The 25,021-nt window shown below is 35.1% G+C and overlaps 1 protein-coding gene across 1 annotated transcript; it reads left to right on the forward strand.

Moving 5' to 3' along the window:
* The first annotated feature begins 446 nt into the window (after window positions 1-446).
* On the forward strand, window positions 447-15,622 carry LOC134283682 (zinc finger protein 91-like). The gene is made up of 5 exons (XM_062766172.1): window positions 447-1,457; window positions 1,585-1,646; window positions 9,317-9,398; window positions 10,066-10,145; window positions 14,262-15,622. Exons 1-5 carry the CDS (start codon window positions 551-553, stop codon window positions 15,225-15,227), a joined length of 2,097 nt encoding a protein of 698 aa, XP_062622156.1. The 5' UTR covers window positions 447-550; the 3' UTR covers window positions 15,228-15,622.
* Window positions 15,623-25,021: the final 9,399 nt, after the last annotated feature.

Genomic DNA, 25,021 nt, shown 5'->3' on the forward strand with positions numbered 1-25,021 from the left:
AATGAAGTGGCCCCTGGACACTTTTGATACATTGAAATAGCTTCAACCTAAAGAAAGATTTATTTGTTACATTTACAGAAAGAAAAAACAGATTTTGCATCCAGGTCAGAAAGTCATCTTGGGAATTTAAACTGCAGTGTAAATGAAAATGAATTTGTGAATTTTGAACAATCCATAAATGCTTGTGAAAGTAAAAGGCCCAATGAATGTAAAATTTGTATGAAAACATTTGATCATCTACATGAGTTACAGAGACACATGAGTAAACATACAGGTGACAAACCTTATAAATGTGATGTGTGTGGAAAGGCATTTAAACATTCAGGTGACATACAGAGACACATGAGAACACATACAGGTGATAAACCATATAACTGTGATGTGTGTGGGAAGGCATTCAGACTATCACATCACTTACAGCATCACATGAGAATTCAACCCAAGTGATAAACTTTATAAATGTGATGTTTGTGGAAAGGCATTCAGGCAGCCACAGTATTTAAAGAGCCATAGGAGGACACATACAGGTGAGAAATCTTATAAATGTGATATGTGTGGAAAGGCTTTCAAACAGTTAGAAAAACTACAGATACACATGAGAACACATACAGGTGAAAAACCTTATAAATGTGATGTTTGTGAGAAGGCATATAAACAGTCAAATCACCTACATGATCACATGAGAATACATACAGGTGATCAACCTTATAAATGTGATGTGTGTGGAAAGGCATTCAAATGGACAAGTAACTTACGGAGACACATAAGGACACATACAGGTGATAGACCTTATAAGTGTGATGTTTGTGAAAAGGCATTCAAAGAGACAAGTGACTTAAGGAGACACATGGGGACACATACCGATGATAAACCTTATAAATGTGATGTATGTGAAAAGGCATTCAAACAGACAAGTGACTTAAGGAGACACATGGGGACACATACCGATGATAAGTCTTATATATGTGATGTGTGTGGGAGGGCATTTACTCGGTCAAGTACCTTTCATGCGCACATGAGGAAACACACTGGTGGAAAACCTTATAGATGTGCATGTGATGTGTGTGAAAAGGCATTCAAACAGACAAGTAACTCACAAAGACACATGAGGACACACACAATTGTTAAACCTTTAAAATGTGATGTGTGTGGAAAAGCATTTAACAAATTATATGCTTTACAGACACACAAGAGGACACATACAGGTGATAAGCCTTTTAAATGTGATGTGTGTTGGAAAGCATTCACTCAGGCAAGTACCTTACAGGATCACATGAGAATACAAACAGGTGATAGACCTTATATCTGTGATGTATGTGAAAAGGCATTTAAACGGTTAAGTGACTTACAGAGACACATGAGGACACATACAGATGAAAAACCTTATAAATGTGATATGTGTGGGAAGACATTCAGCCAATCACAATATTTAAATAGACACATGAGCACACATTCAGGTGAAGCATCATACTAATGTGATGTGTGTGGGAAGGCATTCATTCATTCATTCATTCAAGTACCAAACAGAGACACATAAGGACACATACCGGTAATAAACCTTATAAATGTGATAAATGTGGGAAGGAAACCTACAGTCACACATAAGGACGTACAGGGTGAGAAACCTTGTAGATGTGATATCTGTGGTAAGGCTTTCAACCTGTCACAATATTTAAAAAGTCACATGAGGATACATACAGGTGATGAGCCTTATGTATGTGACGTGTGAAGGAAGGCATTCAACTGGTCAAATTACTTTTTGACACATATGAGGACTCATACTGGTGAAAAACCTTATAAATGTGATGTGTGTGGGAAGGCTTTCAGCCATTCACATCCTCTCAAGCGTCACATGAGGATGCATACAGGTGACATTCGTCATGTATTTGATATATGTGGAAAGCCATTCCATTGTTCAAGTAACTTCAAGAGACATTGTAGGATACATTGTGGTGATTCATAGTGGTTCGTAAAAGAAAAGTTGCGTGAAATGGCGGATTTAAATAAATACATTGTGACAAATCCATATGAACTTTATGAATGTGATGTGTGTTGGAAGGCATTGAATCTATCGAGTAACGTACCAGTTCACGAAAAGGTGACATTCATGTGATAAACCTTAGGAATTGGATAAATGTGTGTGAAGACATTCTATGTACATTCTATGTCGACAGGGATGCTCCCTTCTACATGGTACCTGATCCCACCTCCGATGTTTTGGAGGTCCGTGTTTCCTATACTCCTACTTTGTATTGTTTTATGGACTTCTGATGTTGAACACCGTTCGTTATATCCATATGTTTCATCCTGTGAAAAAACCTGATACGAGGGTTGTTCGAAAAGTTTGTGGACATTGTCAATTTTAGTTATACTTCTTTCCAGAAATTTAAAATAAGCTCAATATTCTTTGTAAAAATATATTGTTTTGTGGATGTGTGAAGTTTTCTTTCATTTGATTGAAAAGAAATTTATTTACATGTTTTGTACCCCCAGAGAAGACTTGAAATAGCGTCAAGAATTTCTTTTAAATACAATCCCTATACAATTCAACAGCAAAGTTCAATAGTCACGTAGTTTAAAAAAAATAACTCTTTCTAGCGCTTGAAATTCAGTCTTCTAACAATTTTTAGCTCTTCTGAGCCAAAGGTTAAAAAAGCTAATGCTATGGCCATTTGTGCGGTGTGTGTTAACTTTTTATAATATGGGCCATAACTCAAGAACCCCTTGGCCAATCAGTGTCAAATTTGTCACAGGGTATCCTTGGCCCAAGGGCTACCATTTATACTAAAATAAGGGTTGGGACCTTAAAACAAGGGAAGATACATGTAATCAGGAAAACAAAACCAAAAGCACTAGTTGCTAAAAAATCTTCTCCAAAACCACCAGGTAGATTTTCACCAAACTTACATACAAGAATCAGGATATGTTGAAGATTAAAAATTGTTCAAGGCATGACCCTGGGGTAAAAGGCATTGTCTCAAGGTCACTAAAGTTAATTAAATTTCCTTCAGTGGAATGAGAGGAGTTGCGGATAAGAGATGGGTACCCCAAAGTGTAACCGACAGACGAACGGACGTACAGACGGACGGACGGAAATACTGATTATTGTATACCCTCCCACTTTTCAAGCGGGTTTTTTTGTCTCGCCTGCGACGAATGTCGCGAAGCGAGACATAGCGACCATAGATTCCGTCGTCGTCGTCGTCGTCGTCGGCGTCCAACTTTTGGTTAACCCAAATGTCAAAGTTTTATAAACTGCAATAACTTTCTCAAATTTTATTCAGTCTTCTTGAAATTTGGACACAATATTCAGTATGGATAAAAATTTATATCCCAAGTATGATTTTGAAAAAAAAAATTCAAATTTTTCCGTATTTTTTCCTTAAGTTGGACTTAGTTTTTTCATGATAATTTATGGTGAAGACCTATATTCCAGCAACTATAAGTTATAGGGATATGATAATTAGTCAGTGGATACATCATGGGTAACCACAAACGTCAGTACCAGAATTAGGTCATCTTGACCTACATTTTTCTGCATGAGTGACTTTGGTTAAATTTTTGGTGGAGGTCCATATCTCAGCATCTATAACTTATAATGGCATGATGATTTGTCATTGTACAGGTTATAAGTAACCAACAACATCAGTACCAGAATTAGGTCATTTTGACCTACATTTTTCTGCATGAATGACTTTGGTTAAATTGATAATGGAGGTTCATATTTCAGCAACTATAACTTATAGTGGCATGATAGTTAGTCAGTGGATACATCATGGGTAACCACAAACGCCTGTACCAGAATTAGGTCATCTTGACCTACATTTTTCCGCATGAGTGACTTTGCATAAATTTATGGTGGAGGTCCATATCTCAGCAACTATAACTTATAGTGGCATGATAATTTGTCAGTGGATACATCATGGGTAACCACAAACGCCTGTACCAGAATTAGGTCATCTTGACCTACATTTTTCCGCATGAGTGACTTTGCATAAATTTATGGTGGAGGTCCATATCTCAGCAACTATAACTTATAGTGGCATGATAATTTGTCAGTCTACACATCATGGGTAACCAACAATATCAGTACCATAATTAGGTAATCTTCACCTACATTTTCTGCATGAATGACTTGATACATATACAGTGGATTTGATTTCAAAATGCAAGTTCAAATTATTGCGACTCATAACACGTTGCAATATTCGCAATAATAAAAACATCACAATAATTTGTGAATTTACAGGGTATATGTATATATATATAAATGCCAATATAATCGCCAAGGGATTAGATATTAAGTCAGCTGTTCCATTTCTTTATTATTGTATTTTTGAGTTATTCCTTCTGAAATGTCAATAAATGCTTCAGTTTATCAGACAATCATTTCTTACTAACCACAGCGACAGCAGGCGAGACACAGGGTTGCGGGCAACCCTTACGTACTTTTTTGTTTGAACATATTTTATTGTATAAATACTATACAAATGGTTTGAACACAAGTTCTAACAACTTACTAGGTTCTCACCATACAACTGTCAATATACTGTAGATCACTTAATTTTCGCGACACCTTATTTTCGCGAGATTGTCATTTACTCTTTGTAAGCGAGACATAATTTTCACGAATAGTTGTCATTCCACTATATAATCGTAAGGAATACTTTTATACGCGAGAATTTAATTTTCGCGAACGCATTGTCTCGCGTATTTACGCGAAAATAAAGTTCTCGCGAATAAAAAGTGATTTACAGTATATACATAGGGAAAATAAATGAAAAGGAATATTGATGTACAAACAAGTTTGTTAAATTGAAACATACATTTGTTACATAATTATGATAAATATATAATTATATAGATATATAGGTGTAAGTGTTAGGCAGTAATAATTAATTAAATCTACCAGAATATGTTATAAATTTATGAACTGACTGAAAAATATATTTATTGATTTCTACATTTTGTGACTCATCTCCCCACAGAAGTAAATGACAATTAATAATGTTCAATTTGATTTTTGGTTTCGTAAGACACAGTAAATCTCTGAATAGCTTTTCTATAGCATATTGGTACTTATTGCAGACAAAGGGGGTTATAACTAGAGGTACATGTACTGTGAGGAACGAGCTCACTCTGTGATACTTTCCGCCTTCCATATGAATGTAATGGCAGTGTCCATGTTTTGCAATGGCAAACACAAAATATGTGTCAGATCAAAAGTAAAATAGGAGGTACACAATGGATATATGTGATAAAGATTGTGTGAAAGTCTCATCTAATTTCATTTCGTGGTATGAGAGGAGTTGCGGATAAAGATGGGTACCCAAAAACATTTAATGTTCCCGTCTTAAAAATAGAAATTTACCATTTCCCCGCAAGCACATTTTAGCTTGGTACACGTTTCTCTAAAGATTTGCATAAATTATATTATGAAGCTATATTTTAATACAAAAATAATTTTTCTTATTTGATGAGATTTTTTCAAGTATGAAATAGAAGGAAATTGACATTATATTAACAATTAAATAAACTTTTTAAAGTGCGTGAAAGTGCGTGATTGCGGGGAAACGGTAATTGCGTGATTTTGCGTCAGAAATAGGAAATGGTATATGCGTTAAAATGCGAGACTGCGGGGAAGGGGGTTAAAAGTTTAATTATCACTATTGAAACACATAGAAATTAAACACATAAAATCGATATGAATGACCTTGTTTTATTACCTACTAGTACGAGGGGAGATGATAAAAAAGTTCGCCAACTATCTCTATTCATGTGTATCTACAAAACCACAATTCAGATTAGAAACAAGTTTAGTGCACACATAGCCAGACACAAATTCTATAAATAGCATATTCAGAATAAAGTTTTGCTCACAATGTGAAAATGATGTCATTATGCAGGTACTTTTGACGAAAAATGATTGTCTCAGTGGAACTCGTTCAACAAACGACTAAAATATTTATGGTATACTAGTATGTTAAAAATGCCTTTGAAGTACCGTATAAATTGTATATTATTCATTATCTATTTTATCAAAGATTATCAGTATCAGTCTCTTTGAGGAAGATAAGAAACATAAGAAGTCAAGCCCCCACCCACCACTCCCCCGCCGATATATATTTTCCCCGTTTATGAAAGGCCTTTACGATTTTGTTTTTTGTTTTGTTTTTTTCTTGACAAGAAATATCTGGGTTGGATTTAATCTAACTAGGGTGGACCCCTCATGGAAAAAAGTTCTTGGATCCACGCCTTTATTTTTTTTTTTTTTTTTTGAAAATTCACATAAATATCAATATGAATTTGAAAAATTCACTGAAATATGTGTGGCAGAAAGCAGTGAGCAGTTGCCAATGTATGTGGCAGTAAGCAGTGAGCAGTTTGTTGTCGTATGGAATTCCTTACACAGGTCTACCCCCATTCTAAAATCTGAAATATCTGGATCTCCCCGGAATCCAAGCAGTGAAATTCTTAAACAACTTGAGCAGAGTGTGCAGTTTATGCGACATGAATGTACATGTAAGAGGTTTTAAAAAAGGTAGACTACATAAGATATACATGGTTATTCATACATCATTATGTTATACAGAATTTGAATATTAGGCTATTTATTTATTTATTTTATTTATTTATTATCTATTTATTTATTTATAGTTTATTTGTTTTCAGTTTTCAATTTTTTAACTTATGAATTTTAGGGGGTGCGTCGATTTACCCAAAAGGACCCAAAATGGAACCCAAATGGACCCAAATAGAAACTCAAATGGACCCAAATGGAAATCAAATGGACCCAAATGAAATATAAAATATATATATTATATCGTGTTTTCAAGTTTTTACTTATTCGAAATAAAAAAAAATACTGAAATTAAAACAAAAAGAGAACACATGTATTTAAATAATAATATCATTATCAGTGGCTGATTTAAGAGGGTGCGCCCCCCCCCCCCCTCCTAAAATTGTCAAAGTTAACGTAAATCAAAGTTTCTCTAGAAAATGTAAATATATATGTCTACTTGGTAGACCTCCTTTTACCCTTCAAAATCTCTAGAACCAAGGAGCGTCCGGGGACTTCGCCCCCTGGGCCCTCACCAGGACTTTGTCCTGGACCCACTGGGGGGGGGGGGGGGGTGGGGGGCTCAAAACGGTCCCCAGACCCATTGCCTACTTTTTGCGCCCCCTCTAAATTAAATTCCTGGATCCGCGCCTGATTATATCATTATTTTCTTCGACTGTATTTTTTTAAAAATGCGGTTCAATTCTATTTGTAATAACTATTGAACATACTTGAATACAAAACTGAAGTATAATTTGATTTTTTATGGCCCTAGGAACGGATGGGGGAGGCCTACTCATAACCCCTCCCCCCGCCGCCCCTACCCCCAAATAATTTTGCCGGTATATATCATGTAGTATACCATCAAAACTTTATGTTTCAAAATATAATATTAGAGATTTTATAATAATTTTAAAAAAAATCCATTTGTAACTGTAAGTTCATTATTTTCATCATTTTAAATAAGTATTAAAATGCGATAATACATATTTAATATTCCATCTGAATTCCATTTGGGTCCATTTGTGTTTCCATTTGGGTCCATTTGGGTAAATCGACGCGCCGATTTCAGGACATAAAAATCGGGATCGGCATTTCTCTTTGTTTATACCAAAGGTGGCGAAAAACGGGCAACTCGCAAAGGTATGTTGGTTTTGCTTTGGTGCTTAAAGCTGGTGATTTCTCTATATGATAAGAAAAACTTATTGACCCTAGAAAAAAGCTGTAAAAAAGTCTTACTTGAGAAAATATAGAAATTGCCGAGAAAAACACCAAATCCTTTAGGTTTGTTTCTGATTAACTCGGAACCAAGTCAAATCACAGGAGTCGGCAGTTTTATCGATAAACCAGTGTAAACATAACCTATGAGCTTCGCGAGCGTAGCGAGCCCGTTTTTGGTGATTTTTCTCTGCCGCTTTATTTAGTCAAAATAACAAATGCATATATGCGACTCAATGCGATTCATGATAGTAGATGTGTCCCACCTGATTTTTGTGGCATTCCCCTTCTTAATCGCCGTTATTGTCCCTGAAATCCAACATAAACAACATTTCGAGAAGAATCAGCCGCCATGAGGGGTTTTCCCGTGACGTCACGATTCTATGTTGAACTGAGTTTGGATTCCCTACATTTAAACACTTAAAAATTGAATAAATTGTTCAATCGTTGAATTATTTGAGTTTTTAATATTTTTAAAGGAATATTATGCCAAAAAATATTTTTAAAATGAAGTAAAACTTACCTAAGTCAATGAACACATTTTGAATATATCGTGACATCATTGGAAAACCCTCATGGCGGCTGATTCTTTTCGAAATGTTGTTAATGTTGGATTTTAGGGATACAGTCTAAATAACGGCGATTAAGAAGGGGAATACAACAGAAATCACGTGGGAAACATCAACTGACAACTTGAGTCATATGCATTTGTTATTTTGACTAATTAAAGCGGCAGAGAAAAAATCGCGTTGCATTCCTGTTGCAGCGTCGCTTTGCTACGCTCGCGCAGCTCATATGTTATGTTTACACTGGATTATTGATTAAACTGCCAACTCCTGTGGTCAAATCAAAACCTAGTCATAGGTCAATCATTAATCCAATATTTCTCTGACTCTTACCCCAGCTTTTTGATATTATGATTTGTGTACAATATAAAAAAGCAGGGGTTAAAGTCAGAGGAATGTCGGATAAGTGACTAGTCAATCAGCTACAAAAATATGAAAGTCTGCTTGTCTACTGGAAACAAAGAATGTTATTACGAATTGACTTCCACACATCATTAACTAAAGATCAGAAGGTCATTGATGCAAACCCTTTCTGTGACTGGCCTAAGGCATAAAAAAAAAATCCTTTCGCCCAAGACTCTGTACTTTATATAGTAAAAGTTGCAGTTCCTTAGCATGTCAGATGCATTAAAAACCGAAACCCTGTGTCATGTCTAGTCTTTGGCATAATTGTGATGCCTCACTGCTCAACAACCCTGAGTGATGAGTAAAGGTCACCTGCATGTGTATATGACATCTGTTAAACTACAACCAATCAATCAAAATTGGCCACTTTTTTTAAAATGTAAAATTCCCAAGTGAAAGAGTACAGAACCCTGTAAAATTCCCATGTGAAAGAAAGGTAAAAATATTTTTATGAACACAAGTAGAAATATATGATCTCTTTCATATTTTCAATAAGCAAAGCAATCCCAATGTAACTTTATTTGTATGATATACATTATTTTTTACAGGTTTTAGGAGCTATAATTAGATCATGATGTCAGAGGACAAGACAATGCAGACACCACCACATCAAAGAAACCAAGAAGCAGAGCTAGGGGAGGAGTGTAGTGGTATAAATTTAATGAATTAAATATATGAACACATGATAAAGATAAAGAACAGTATTCAATAACTAAGTCCATAAAATAATACAAAATTTGAGCAGTGCAAACAGAACCTCCGAAACATCAGAGGTGGGTTCAGGTGCCATGGAGGAGTGGGCATCCCTTGCTGGCCAGTCACCAGCTGTGTGCTCCTTGTCATGATCTGGAAATAATGGGGAAATCTGTAACTAAATTAGTGCTTTTTCCATTCTTTACTGTTAATTAATCAATCAGTTAATTGGTCACTAAAGCACCTGATGACTTGAATGTGCCAGATTGGAATCATCTGTTCCATTTTTTAAAACCATTTTATATGTAAGATACACATTGAAATCATACATTTTGTCTTAATAAATAACATTGTTGTTTGCCTGGACAGTAGATAGCTCCAAAGAGCCAAGATTTTGTAAATGATTTGTAACTTATAATTACATAATTTTTTTCTGTTTGTTTTCTCTCAGACTCTCAGAGAAAACAAAAGTAAAAAATGGTTTGAAACCATTAATTTAGATTAAGAGGTGCTTGAAGTAACTTTCAGTGTCCTAAGCCCTTTTATTAAAATAAAAATAAAATGAACTTAATGAGAGTTCAGTTGAATAACTTGATTTATACTTATTTGGTGTCTTGGTTGTAGAAAAGGAGCAGATATTTGGAAATCCTGACCATGTTACAGAAAATGAAGAAGAAGATAATCAACAACAGAAAATATCACAGGTATTTTTATATTGCTCAATGCTGTTACCTGAATAACCTCTGACATACAGGCTTTATTGTTGAGGAGTCACCTGTAGTGTTGTTACGATAGTCACCGACTATCGAAAAATTGTCGTTAAAAGGCCCAGATCGGCGACAATCGATTGTAAATATTATCATCGATAGATCGCTATATTTTTCATGCCGTATTTTTTAAGCCGATCAGGTTTAACTGTTATATTCACCAAAGGGACGTCACTCTAATCGGCGGTAAACAAAATGGCGAACGTGCATGGTGAAGAGGTTGACGCCTAATTATATCAATATCCTGGTGCAACACGATCTAAAGTTTGAAGTTTTTTGGCTTTCTGAAACAGGGCGATGGGCCTCCATGCAAAAATAATTTACAGATGGACTCGGTTATTTGTAAATTGTGTAAAATGTCGTATGCCAATAAAGATAAGTTGAAGTTCGCGGTCAAATGTCATGGAATTCTACTCGTGCTGAATTAATAAATCTAACCTTTTTAATAGTTCAAATTATTGATTATATAATCGATTGTGTTCTTCCGATTCAATTTGATAATCGATAGTAAAATTTGTCCGATTTTACAACACTAGTCACCTGCATGGCGCAGTTGTTAAAGCATATACTATATTGTCGTGAAGTAAGGAGTAGTTCCTTATGTCGAAAGTTCAAATCTCACTGTGGAATGTGGAGACTGGGCATTGGGATTAGACCGTATAAACCAAGGTCTGGTGTCACAGTAGTCGTTGGCACGATTAAGATCCCTCCCTGCTAAATGGAATTTAGTGCCAAGTAAAGGATAAAATTTAAAGCTCTCCACAAGAAGGTGCAGAAGTTTCCTCAATTCTGGTGGACATTTTTCATCATATTTGAGATAATAAATTTGGTAGATAGGCAAGCATGTTCTCTATGTTTTTAGAAACAAAATGTGCTGTTGAATTGATGAAATTTGCATAAAAATGTGAAAATTGGAGAATTAACCTATTTTCTGACCTCTCTGTGACCTCTGTGTATTTCAAAACTTGGAACCAATTGATCCTAATTCTGATACAAGTTTTAATTGATAAACTGTTTTATTATTCCAAAAGATACCAAAAATCAGGGGACAGAAAGGGGTCTAAGCCTATCTTGTCATTTTATCCTGAGTCTGAAGAGGGCAAGCAAACATATTTAAGAAAGCCATATCATTAAACATGTACAATTTTGTGATGTGATAACTTTGTAAAATTCTTATTTCAAAGAATCCATACCAACTACCCCATATGTAAATGTAGGCTAGATATTGTTTTGAGAAGACAGATTCAACATGTTCAATTTTAAGGATACTTTAACACAGACCAGTGTGAAATTTCAAAATTTAAATTGATGATTGTTCTTGATGATACAGTTAAATAGACTGTTAAATATCTATTTACAGTGTTTTATGTGTTGTTTATGCAATTTAAGAATTGTTGAATAGGACAAATCAATACACAAAGAAGGCAAAGCTTATGTGACATAACAATGCATCATAAGGCTGTCCAAAGTTAGTTCTATGTTTAAGATCACCCCCAGGAGTATAGAATCAAAGTAATCTGCATTTTTTTGCATGTTTCTGTTCCTTTCTACTATTACTTTTAGAACCTAAAAACTACATGTACATTCTGTAGAGGTAGACAATATTTGGGCTTTGAGCTGATTCTATTCAGTCTAATTTTAGATACAGATTTACTGAAAATATTTATTTAAACCAAAAGCCTGTATATGATTAGAAATATTTTTTTTACAGTATTTGAATTAATGTAGATGAGTAAATACTCATTTATTTAAAAATTCTGTTTTTCTTTTATTTTTTTCCTCTTGCCTTCTTAGGTTTTGAAGTTGATAGGTGACATTAAACTTAGACTTAATTTTAAATTTTAGCCAGCTAATGCCAATAATGAAAAAATATGTGAACTTAAAATGTATAAACAATGATAAATGTATTCAACTTCATGAATAATTACCACTACATTCATTATTGTTTCTAGTTAAATCCTATCAATAAACAAGTCACTGCCTGGTTGCAAGGTACCTGATGACTTGAGGCCATCCTTAGTTTTGTTTCTTATATATTTAGCTCACCGAAGTGAGCTTTTCTAATCACCCATTGTTCGATGACTATCTGTAAACTTTCCCCATTTTCAACTTCTTCTCAGGGTACACTGTGCCTATTTTAACCAAACTTGGTATAAAGCATCCTTGGGTGATGGGGAGTTTAAACTGTTTAAGGACAGATGAGACATTCCTGAATAATATATAATTTTTTCCAAGATTTTGTCATTGATAAATTTATACTCTAACATGTTTACTCACAAAAAATTGAGGTACCTTACCAGACATTTTTACGACAGGGTGGCATTTCTTATATAATCCTTTAGGGAAAAAATCATAGTTTGTTAAAATCACATTTTTAGTGTTTCAAATTTTTAAAAACAGTTATAAACCGGTTTTGAAATCAGAAAGTAATGAAAATTTTGTATATTTTTTTCATATATTATGAAGATATATAAAACAGGTATTTGGGGAACTTTTGTCTGACCTAAAATGAATCACCAAGTCCTCTTACAAGATAATCAAGAAAAAACAAAAATGGGTAGTGGTTTAAAAAATATATAGGAAAAATTAATAAAATCTTTTTCTTCAAGAACCAATGGGCCAGAAAAACAGAAACTCATAGGATATATCATGAGGTAGTGTCAAATTTAAATTGTTAAAATCAGGTTCTCCGGTGAAGGGGGGACACAATAGGGAATCCAACTTTTACATAGAAATATAAAAGAAAAATCTGTAGAAATCTTCTCAAAAACTAATGGGCCAAACTGAAACTGTTTTTCGGTAATTTTTTTAGCAATGCGAGTACTGTTCACACAAAAGGAAACCTGGTTTGCTTTGATCGACAAATTTCCCCTTGCTTTAATTTTCTTACTTGTTTGGAATATACATGTACTCCTGTAACGGAAATGATTTTTAGCTCACCTCAACGAAGTTGGGGGGAGCTTATGTGATATCCTCGGCGTCAGCGTCACGGGTTAAGGTTAAGTTTTTTGGAGCAGTTTTCTTTTTAAGTACTTCTATGTCCTATATTGATTAGACATGCATGGAAGATGTTGCTAGTGTGTTTCATTGTACCAGTCAAAGTTTCAGATGCTGCAATTTCAGCAAAGGAATGACCAGGTTAATGTTTTTGGTGCAGGTTAACATTTTTGGTGCAGTTTTGGGTGTAGGTCTCATTTCAGAGTAACTATAAGCCCTATGTTGACCAAACTTACATGGATGATACATCTTAGGATGCATACTACCAGCCTTGCTTCGGATGCTGAATCTGACCTACATTTTCCGGTTGAGTGAACAGGTTAAAGTTTTTGGTGCAGGTTTCATTTCCAAGTTACTATGAGCCCTATAATGACCAAACTTGCATGGATGGTACATCTAAGGGTGCATTCTACTAGGCTGGCTTCGGATGCTGAATCTGACCTACATTTTCTGGATTAGTGGAAAGGTTAATTATTTTATACAGGTTTCATTTGCAAGTAACTTTAAGCCCTATGTTGACCAAACTTGCATGGATGATACATCTTAGGATGCACACTAATGGACTTGCTTCAGATGCTGAATTCGACATACATTTTCCAGATAATAGACCTCGTAAAAGTTATGGGTGCAAGTCTATCACCAAGAAACTATAAGGCTTATATAAACCAGTTGCTTAAATGATGCATCAAGGGATGAAAACTCTCAATCATGCTTCAGATGCTGGATTTTAATTACATTTTCATGATGAAGAACTAGTTTTTAGTTTTTATATAGGTCTATTCCAAAGTATCAAAATTGCATAAATTTTGCATTTTTGGATGTACACTTTTTGTTGGTTAATTGTGTGACTTAATTTGCCTTACTTAAAGACAACACACGTTGAGGTGAGCTCTGTAATCTCTGATTACCTATGTTTTTAAGTTGTTTTAGGAATCTACTGTATGATTAGCTTCCCTCAGTTCACTTATATGTGTTTTGATTAACATGTTAAATCATGAATTAAAAGCAAACGAGTATTAAAACATAATATTAAAACATTTTTTGTCAACTTTGCAGGTGGAACAAGTAAATTTTTCATCTCATTTGCATATTCAAAATGATACTAAAAACTTCTCAGACTCGACTATTAGTGTGAATCAAACCGACGGTACGTTGGAACACGTTAAAAGTCTTAAATGTGTTATAAGTGAGAAAACTTTAAATTGTTCTGATCATTTAGAAAGACACACGAGGACACACACAGGTGATAAACTTCATAAATGTGATGTGTGTGGGAAAACATTCGGCAAAAAAAGTTACTTGTATAGACACTCGAGGATACACATAGGGGATAAATATCATAAATGTGATGTGTGTGGCAAAGGGTTCCCTGAAAAAGCAGACTTACGAAGACACATTAGGACACATACAGGTGAAAAACCATTTACCTGTGATACGTGTGGGAGAGCATTCTCCCGCTCATGTAACTTACAGATGCACATAAGGATACACACTGGTGATCAACTTCATGAATGTGATGTGTGTGGGAAGGCATTCAACCAATTATGTAACTTGCGTAGACATGTAGGTACCCATTCGGATGATAAACTTTATAAATGTGATGTCTGTGGGAAGGGATACAACCATACGCGTTCCTTACGCACACACAAAAAGACGCATGCTTTTAAACAATGTCATAAATGTGATATGTGTGATGAGAAATTCAATCAATTACATGCCTTACACACACACATGAGGACACATGTAGGTGAGAAACATTATAAATGTGAAGTGTGTGGAAAGGGATTTAATCAGCCGAGTACCTTACAAACTCATATGAGAATTCATACTGGTGAAAGGCCTTTTAAATGCGATGTGTGTGAAAAGACCTTCACAGTATCAAGTGCTGTTAAGATTCACATGAGGACCCACACAGGCGAAAAGCCGTACAAATGTGATGTATGTGGAAAGGAATTTAACGTTTCCGGGAACTTTCACAAACACAAGAGGATGCACACAAGTTATCAACTTTTATGTGTGTGAAGGAGTAGAAAGATATTGGGCTTTTGCGAGAAGCACCGACTTTTACAGTTGACAAATACGGTTGAGCTAAATATTTATATCGTTAAAAAGGTTTCCTTACATTGTCTGAGTGTAATATATAGTAAGCCGTCCACTGTAAAAGTCAGTGCTTCTCGCTATTGAGGAATACACACACAGACACTAACAGTTGATTGACCTTATAAATGTAATGTAATTTAAAAAAAAGATTTTGTTGTATTGCAGCATTGTTTAATATATACTATCCTAATGTGAAAATTCTTGTCAATTTAAATTCTCTGTTTCCTGTGTCATGTTTCACAATTTCCAACATTATGACAAGTTTCAACTAAACTTGACACAAACATATACAAGTGAAGGTCGGATTCATATTTGTTTAAATTATGAGTCTCATCCTGATTCAAAGGGAAATAAATAAAATTGTATAGAAGGATTCAAACTACCAGGCCTGCCTACTTTGAATGCTGGATTTGACCTTGGTGGAGGATTGAGTATTTTTCAGTATATATTTATTGATTGACTGTATACTGTGTAACGTCCCTCTCCAGAATATTTCACTGATACGGAGATGTCACCATTGCCGGTGAAGGGCTGCAAATTTAGGCCTATGCTCGGCACTTATGGCCTTTGAGCAGGAAGGGATCTTTATCGTGCCACACCTGCTGTGACACGGGGCCTCGGTTGATACGGTCTCATCCAAAGGACTGCCTCTTTTAGTCACCTTTTACGACAAGCAAGGGGGTACTGAGAACCTATTCTAACCAGGATCCCCACGGGGTATTTTTCAATATATACAAATAATTACTAACCCAGCGAACATGGTTTGATATTTTGCCTGTCTGATAAATAACGTTCGTCAAAGTGATCATTATCCAAAATTATGTATGTTTCACTTGACCTGGAAGTTCTAAATACTAGTATGTAACTGACTTTAGATTAAAATCAAAGTACTGAAAGCACTCATGGGAGTTGAACATGGTGTAAGATAAAATCCTTGATCAGGAGGTTAAGTGAGTGATTAATATAATTATTTCAAATACAGACAACTGTTTCAGATTTTTTGAGCTGCAACAATCTTGAATAATGATGAGAGCTATGCAACTGCATCATTTTTTGACCTTGACATTTCCTTTGACCTTGAACTCACTTCTTAAATTAGTGTTTAGCTCTGTTTTAAACATACCATTCAAGATGGTGTTGTCAAACTTCACATGTTGATACAAACTCGCACAAATGATGCATCTAGGGATAAACGCTACGGGACTTGCTTCGGATGCTGGATCTGACCTAGATTTTCCAGATGAGTGACCAGATTAAAGGTTTTGGAGCAGGTTCATTCCTAAGGAACTATAAGCCTTACTTAGACAAAACTTGCATGGATGATGCATCTAGGAATAGACCCTACCAGACTTGCTTCAGCTGCTGGATCTGACCTATATTTTCATTCCCAAGTAACTATAAGCCCTGCCTGAACCAAATTTGCATGGATGATGCATCTAGTGATGGACACTACCAGACTTGCTTTGGATGCTGGTTCTGACCTATATTTTCATTCCCAAGTAACTAAAGGTCCTACCTCAACCAAACTTGCATTGATGATGCTTCTAGGGATGGACACTACCAGACTTGCTTCGGATGCTGGATCTGACCTATATTTTCATTCCCAAGTAACTATAAGTCCTGCATGAACCAAACTTGCATGGATGATGCATCTAGGGATGGACACTACCAGACTTGCTTCGGATTCTGGATCTGACCTACATTTTTATTCCCAAGTAACGATAAGCCCTACCTGAACCAAACTGATCATATTTTATACACATACAAATTTTCATGTTGCTTTACTAATATATCCTCGGCGTGGCATTCATGTCCTATGGACATATTTCTAGTTTCATCTACTTTAACGTGTTTAATCACAAGATATAGAGGCACCTTACCAGGCCTTTGTGCAATATACCAGAGGATAGAATTTTTTATATATTCCTTCAGACAAATACTTTATTTGCCAATATCCAATTTTTTAGTATTTCGATTTCTACAAGAAAAAAATTTAGAATCGGTTAAGATATTGCAATGTAATTAATATATATTTATTTAAATATATTTCTAATATATTACGAAGACTTACAAAGCAGATATTATTTTGTAGAATGTATTATCTGTCCTTACTGTCCCCCACTTTCGCGAAAGTGAGGGGACATTTAATCTCATTTGTGTGTCTGTCAGTGTGCCCGTCCGTCACAAAAACTTTGCCCACAACTTAAGTTGAGCTATAACTTTAAAATGTCACATGTGTATTCCTTGTCACAAAACCTTTCTTAGGGTACCACCAAATTTGACCTTTTGACCTTGGAGTTTGACCAACTTTTACAATTTTTTTTAAGTTTTACTTTGGCCATAAATTCTGAATGGTAGATACTACATATAGGACTTTCATATTTAACATATGTATTCTTTTTGTATGAACTTTTATTGGTTACCAAGTTTGAGCTTTTGACTTTGACCTAAGAGATTATGGAAAAAATTAACCTTGACTTTAATTTTTGTAGGGTTAGGGCTGGGGCTTTCACATTGCAATACCTTTCATTGGCTATCAAGAACTTTGACCCTTTGACTTTAGAGTTTGACCTTCTTTTTAAAAACTTTAAACTTGGCCGAAACCTTTGAACGGTAGATACTGGGAATTTCATATTTCACTTAGGTATTCTTTGTGGCAAGACCTTTCATTCGATACCAACTTCTTTGACCTTTTGACCTTGTCCTTGGAGATTTCCATACTTGTAAAAAAAACTTTAACCTTGACCATAGCTTTTGAATGATAAATGATAAGGCTTTTGTAATCCTTGTGACCTTTCATTGGATACCAAGAACTATGACCCCTTGACATACTTTTAACAAGATGTGTTTAAAACTCTGATGTCCACGTATGGCAACATAGCAATGTTTAAGCTTTCTCAAATGCAAATTAAATATGTTGGTTCCTAAAGTAAGGTCTTTTGAGAAATACAGATGTGAAATATAAAACCTTAGCACCAACTATTCAAGGGTAATGACCAGGGTTAACATTTTTACATGTAGGAAAAACTCCAGGATCAAGGTCAAAGGTTCAAGGTTCTTAGTTTCTAAAGAAAGTCTCAAAGATTAAATATGGGAAATATGAAAGTGCTGGCCCTTATCGTTCAAAAACTTCGGCCAAGGTTGAAGTTTGTAAAGAGAAGGTCAAACTCCAAGGGTAAAGATTTTTGATATCCAATGAAAGGTCTTGTCACACGGAATACATATGTGAAATATGAAAGACTTAGCCTTTATTCAAAAGTTATTGCCAATGTTAAAAGTAAGTCAAACTCAAAGGTCAAAGGGTCGAAATTGTTGATATCCAATGAAAGGTATTCTTGCAAGGAATACATATTTGAAGAATGAAAGCCCTAGCCCTCACTGTTCAAAAGTTATGATCACGGTTAAAGTTTTTTCGTTAGTACGAAAATCTCCAAGGTCAAATCAAAATTCTTGATTTTAAATAAAAGGTCTTGCCAAAAAGAATTGATATGTGAAATATGAAATTCTTAGAATCTACCGTTTTAAAATTAGGGCCTAAGTAAAAGTTTGGAATTTTTGTGTAAAAGTGGGTCAAATGCCAAGGTCAAGAACAAGGGGTCAAGTATCTTGGTATTAAATAAAATGTTTTGTCACAAGGATTAAGAATGTGAAGAATGAAAGCCCTAGTCTTAACCCTTCAAAAATATGGGCTGAGTTGTATTTTTAAAGTAAGTCGAACTCCAAGGTCAAGGTCAAAAGTTCAAGGTTATTGGTATCTGATGAAGCATCCTCTCACAAGGATTATATAAGTAAAATATGAAAGCCCTAGCATTTTTCGTTCAAAACTTATAGCCAAGGTTTTTTTATGTACGTAAATCTCCAAGGTCAAGGTCAAAAGGTCAAAGTTGTTGGTATCAAATGAAACGTCTTTCTACAAACAATATACTGGTAACAATATACTGGTATATAGTAAATGCAAATGTTCTGGTATCTACTTTTCAAAAGATATGACCAAAGTAAAAGTTCAAAATTTTTGTGTAAAAGTGGGTCAAGCTCCAAGGTCAAAAGTTTAAAATTGGTGGTACCACACGAAAGGTCTTGTCACAAGGAATATGAAAGTCATAACTCCTCTGAATCAAAAGTTATGAGCAAGGTTAAAGTTTTTGCGGACAAACAGACAGAGAGACAGACAGACAGCTAGATGGACTTGACAAAAATTAATACCCCCGAAACTTCGTTTTCGGATGCATAAAAAGCAAAATTTGACTAAACCTCTTGAAGGGATAAAACTAAGACTTTCATCTTTCACATATATAATCCTTGTGGCAGGACCTTTCATTGGATATCAAGTTTAAACAAGCAAATTCAAAGAATTGTGGTCCCCCGCTTTCGGTGTCTTTGTGGGTGAGATGTTATCTTTATGACATATTGTGTGTAATATGAACATCCTATCATATGTCATTTATTTAGAAAGTAACATTGAAGTTGATTTTTTTTAATGATGAAAACCCTAATCCTGACCATTAAAAAGTTATGGCCAAAGTAAAAAGTTTTTTAAAAGTAGGTCAACTCCAAGGTCAAGATCAAAGGGTCAAAATTGTTGATATCCAATGAAAGGTCTTCTCACAAGGATTACATATGTGAAGTATGAAAGCCCTAGCCCTTACTGTTCAAAATTTATGGTCAAGGTTAAAGTTTTTTTCATAAGTACATAAATCTTTAAGGTCAAGGTCAAATGATCAAAGTTGTTGATATCCAATGAAAGGACTTGCCACAAAGAATACATATTTAAAATATAATAGTCCTAGTATTTACCGTTCAAAAGTTGTGTTCAAAGTTGAAGTTTTTTTTGAAAGTAGTTAAAACTCCAATGTCAAGGTCAAAGGGTAAAAGTTGTTGGTATCCAATGAAAGGTCTTCTCAAAAGGAAAACATATGTGAAGTACGAAAGCTCTAGCCCCCACCGTTCAAAAGTTATGGTCAAGATTAAAGATTTTTCATAAGTACGTAAATCTCCAAGGTCAAGGTCAAAAGGTCAAGGTTGTTGATATCCAATGAAATGTCTTGCCACAAGGAATACATATGTGAAATATTAAAGTCCGACTATCTAATGGTTAAATGTTGTGACCAAGGTTAAAGTTTTTAAAATGTAATTAAAACTCCAAGGTCAAGGTCAAAGGGTAAAAGTTATTGGTATCCAATGAAAGGTCTTCTCACAGGGATTACATATGTAAAGTACAAAAGCCCTAGCCCCCACCGTTCAAAAGTTATGGTCAAGGTTAAAGTTTTTTCATAAGTACGTAAATCTCCAAGGTCAAGGTTGTTGTTATCCAATGAAAGATTTTGCCACAAACAATACATATGTGAAATATGAAAGTCCTAGTAGCTACTATTCAAAAGTTATGGCCAAAGTAAAAGTTTGAAATTTTTGTGTAAAAGTGGGTCAAACTCCAAGGTCAAGGTGAAGAGGTCAGATTTGGTGATACCCAAAGAAAGGTCTTGTCACAAGGAATACACATGTGAAATATGAAAGCCATAGCTCCACTAAATCAAAAGTTATGGGCAAGGTTAAAGTTTTTGTGACGGACAGACTGACGGACAGCTAGATAGACGGACAGACGAATGAGATTTAATGTCCCCTCGCTTTCGCGAAAGCGGGGGACAAATACATATATTTATACAGGAAATATATTTTAGAGAGTTTGCAACAACCATCATGATCATGGGTGAGGAAAAATAAAACTCGGTGTAAAATCATCCAAAGGTGGTGTAGATATAAGTTTGTTCAAATCATAACCCCTGGTGGTAGGCTATGACCATAATGACCAATTTAAGTTTTACATAGATATATATACAGGTAAAAATTTTTAAAAAATTATAAAGAATTAGACAAAGCCATGCCTAGTGTTGTTTTTATGAAAGCATCCACGGGTAGTGTAGATTCAAGATTTTTTTCATATCATAAGCCTCGGGGTTAAGCATGTTAAGATAGGGCCAAAATGAAGGGTCAAAGGTTTACATAAGAGATAAGTCGAAACAATCTTTTCAAGAACATAAAGACTATGCTAAGTCAAATTCATATGTAAACATCCTCATGTTGTGAAGATTTTAATGTGTTCGAAATATCACCCCTTGAAGTAGTGAGGGGCCTTATTGGGGGATAAGAAAAATAACAAAGTCTTTAAATTTCTATTTTCCAAGAACAGCAAAGATATATGCTATATCGAGCTATCCTCAAAAAGTATTAAATTCAAGCGCCCCACCCCAGCATTTTTTATGGCGTCGAGCTTTAGCTGGCGCTCATCTAGCCATTAGGAAATCTCTTGACTGCTCACCGCCAAATAATATAGTACTTCATGTATTTGGTGTAGAAATATACATGCCAATTTTTGCATTTATTCTATAAATTGTTTGAAAATCATAATTTCAACAGCCCTATACATAGTTCCAACTCACCCACTTTCGTGGGGTTACTTTTCGACCCTGAACCTGTGTTGCGGTCAGCCCTAGTTCGAATCCTGGTCTGGTCCGCTGCATTTTCTCCTCTCCCGTTACACCTGATTATTTTTTATGACACGTTGGGTCATGCGTATCGCCCAAATCCCCGATTTCCGGATTTGAATCGTAAATTAGGTTGTACTTTTAACTTCCAGTTACAACCCAAGCTTGATCTACGTAAACAAAGCCGATGGCTTTGTTCAGTATGGCCAGTAGATTATCAGTGCAGGTGTAAACAATTAAGTGGGATTGCTTTGACAAATTAAAATTTACAATGGCTTCCGATAGAACAAGATCTTGGAAAACAACTTTCATTAAATAAAATAAAGTGATCGACGACAGCGTAGGTCTAAGAAGGCTATGGAGATAAAGAACAGTATTCAATATCAAAGTTCATATAACAATGCAATTAAATAAGAGCAGAGCAAAAACGGACCCCCGAAACATCAGAGGTGGGATCAGGTGCCATGGAGGAGTGAGCATCTCCTGCTGCCCGGTCAGTCAGAATTTGACTCAGTATTAAAATTGTCTTTGCTGACAAGGTCATTGTATCGACCATAGAACTTACGAAATGAAGACTTTAAACAAGACTGCTGATATTCTTGTTTCATTAACCTTAAATAATTTACCTCGTTTTAAAAATTGTTCATACGTAGAGCATGTTCTTGCCTATCGAATGATGAAGGTATATTGCTGCATGATTAAGGGAAGTTGACGATAGAAGAGTTAAAGTCATCACATTTATCATATAGCTTGGTTGTTAGATTACCATTAGTTTCTTTTTCAATGAAAATATCCAAGTATAAAGCAGAAGTGTTGGACTCTGTGGTATCTTTTATCTAAAAATTCTGTACATTTAGTACACATTGCACTAGTTAATTAAAGAACTACGTAATCTAACTCTTGATTCCCGCCTACATTTTGCACTCATTAAATTCAATTTTAATGGCAATTTGGCCATTAAATCTTTGTTTAATACAAAGAACAGTTCTTTGGTAATTGATTAATCATTTTAATTCCAGCGCTAGATAGTAAATTATCATTAATTTCAGCTCTCGAAAAAAGGTGGGTAGACGATATTTTCTAGTGAAATCGAACTTTCAAAAATCACCATATTTTGAAATAGTCTAAAATATGATAAAATGTATCTCATATCTTTTCTTATGGTTTACGCAAATAAATAAAACATATATAAATTAATAAAATATAATTATGTAGTTGTCAATAGCTTTAAAATTTGTGAAAAATCAGCATTTTTTTGTTTTTTGTCTATAAACATATGCCCCCCTCCCCCCCCCCCCCCCCCCCCCCCCCCCGTGAAACATAAAAAGCTTTGGCATATTTTGTAAAATGACAGTCTATATTATCTGAAAAAAGGAATTTTTGTTTCAGGGGAGAAAAGATGTTTTAAAAGTATTTTCCGTTTTCCATTGATTTCTATAGTGAAAAACTCAAGTTTTACCAAAATTATAGAGTTATCTCTCTTTGGTATCCCTAAAAATAACGTTTTATTAAAATTCATATAAATATCTATAAACATTTTGAAAATCATTCGAATATGTTAACTCTTGAGAATTGACCTAGAGGTAGGCGGGAGAACAATACTATCGTTCGTGGTTTTTAATTAGGCCTACGAGAGAGGAAAACTAATTTCAAATCCCCTAAAATTGGAATTACTTTGAAATTTAGCACCAAGGACCTATATACTAACACATACATGATATAGGTCCCTGTTAACACCTGAAAAAGCTTTTTTTAATGCACACTTACTAGTAATTTAGGTCAATGCTGGACAATGAAAACTACAATGTTCTTTTTTAACATGTCAATTTAATCAATAAATTTTTGTCATTGTAAGTAAATTAATTCAGTAAAGCCTTTTTAGCTCACCTGAGCCAAAGGCTCAAGTGAGCTTTTCTGATAACATTTTGTCCGTCGTCCATCCGTCCTTCTGTCTGTCCTTCTGTAAACTTTTCACATTTTCGACTTCTTCTCAAGAACCACTGGGTCGATTTCGACCAAACTTGGTACAAAGGATCCTTGGGTGAAAGGGATATAATCAAGAAAAGACAAAAATAGGATGTAGTCATTAAAAAATTTCTTCTCAAGAACCACTGGGCCACAAAAGCTGAAACGTATGTGGAAGCATCATGGTATAATGTAGATTGTAAATTGTTCAAATCATGACCCAGGGGGAAGGGCGGGGCCACAAAATAAATATACAGGAAAAATCTTTGAAAATCTTCTTTTCAAGAATCACTGGGCCAGAACAGCTGAAACTTATGTGGAAGCATCGTAGAGTAGTAGAGATTCTAAATTGTTCAAATCATGACCCTTGGGGGAAGGGCGGGGACACAATGGGGAATCAAAGTTTTATATAGAAATATGTAGGGAAAATCTTTGGTTCTCAAGAACCAGTGGGCCAGAAAAGCGGAAACTTATGTGGAAGCATTCTAGGGTAGTGTAGATTCTTTTTTGTTAAAATCATGACCCCCAGGGGAAGGACGGGGCCACAATGGGGAATTAAAGTTTTACATAGAAATATATAGGAAAAATCTTTGAAAATCTTCTTTTCAAGAACCACTGGGCCAGAACAGCTGAAACTTATGTGAAAGCATCCTGGGGTAGTGTAGATTCTAAATTGTTCAAATCATGCCCCCAGGGGATAGGGCGGTGCCACAATAAGGAATCAAAGTTTTACATAGAAATATATAGGAAAAATCTTTGAAAATCTTCTTTTCAAGAACCACTGGGCCAGAAAAGCTTAAACTTATGTAGAAGCATCCTGGTATAGTGTAGATTCTGAATTCTTCAAATCATGACCCTTCGGGGAAGGGCGGGGCCACAATGGGGAATCAAAGTTTTACATAGAAATATATAGGAAAAGTCTTTGAAAATCTTCTACTCGAAAACCACTGGTCCAGAAAAGCTGAGGGATTTTAGGTTAGTGTAGATTTCAAAATGTCTAAATTATGATCAGTGGGGTAGGGTGGGGATGCATTATGTATTACAAGGGGGAAATCTGGTAAAGAACAGAATGGTCAAAGCTTCTCAGGTGAGAGATTTGGCCCATGGGCCTCTTGTTTAATAGAAGAATTATCAATTCACAAATGACATCTTGGGTGTTGGCAAGTATGGTCCTATATTGCTCTTTTACTGGGGTATTTTACTCATTAAAACTTGTTCTCAAGCTGTTCAGTTGGACCATATGAGTTGAATGCTTTTATTTCATAAATGCTA

This window comes from Saccostrea cucullata, unplaced genomic scaffold (assembly GCF_032062105.1).
Source record: "Saccostrea cucullata isolate Sc308-1 unplaced genomic scaffold, CSIRO_AGI_Scuc_v1 ctg2106, whole genome shotgun sequence".
NCBI classification, from domain to species: Eukaryota; Metazoa; Mollusca; class Bivalvia; order Ostreida; family Ostreidae; genus Saccostrea; species Saccostrea cuccullata.

Excerpts from the sequence above, each read along its gene's own strand:
- LOC134283682 (XM_062766172.1), top strand. The coding sequence starts at position 551 with ATGTGTGGAAAGGCTTTCAAACAGTTAGAAAAACTACAGATACACATG. Across the intron at positions 9,399-10,065 it reads GCTAGGGGAGGAGTGTAGTG|AAAAGGAGCAGATATTTGGA; the intron begins GTATAAATTTAA and ends TCTTGGTTGTAG. Across the intron at positions 10,146-14,261 it reads AACAACAGAAAATATCACAG|GTGGAACAAGTAAATTTTTC; the intron begins GTATTTTTATAT and ends TCAACTTTGCAG.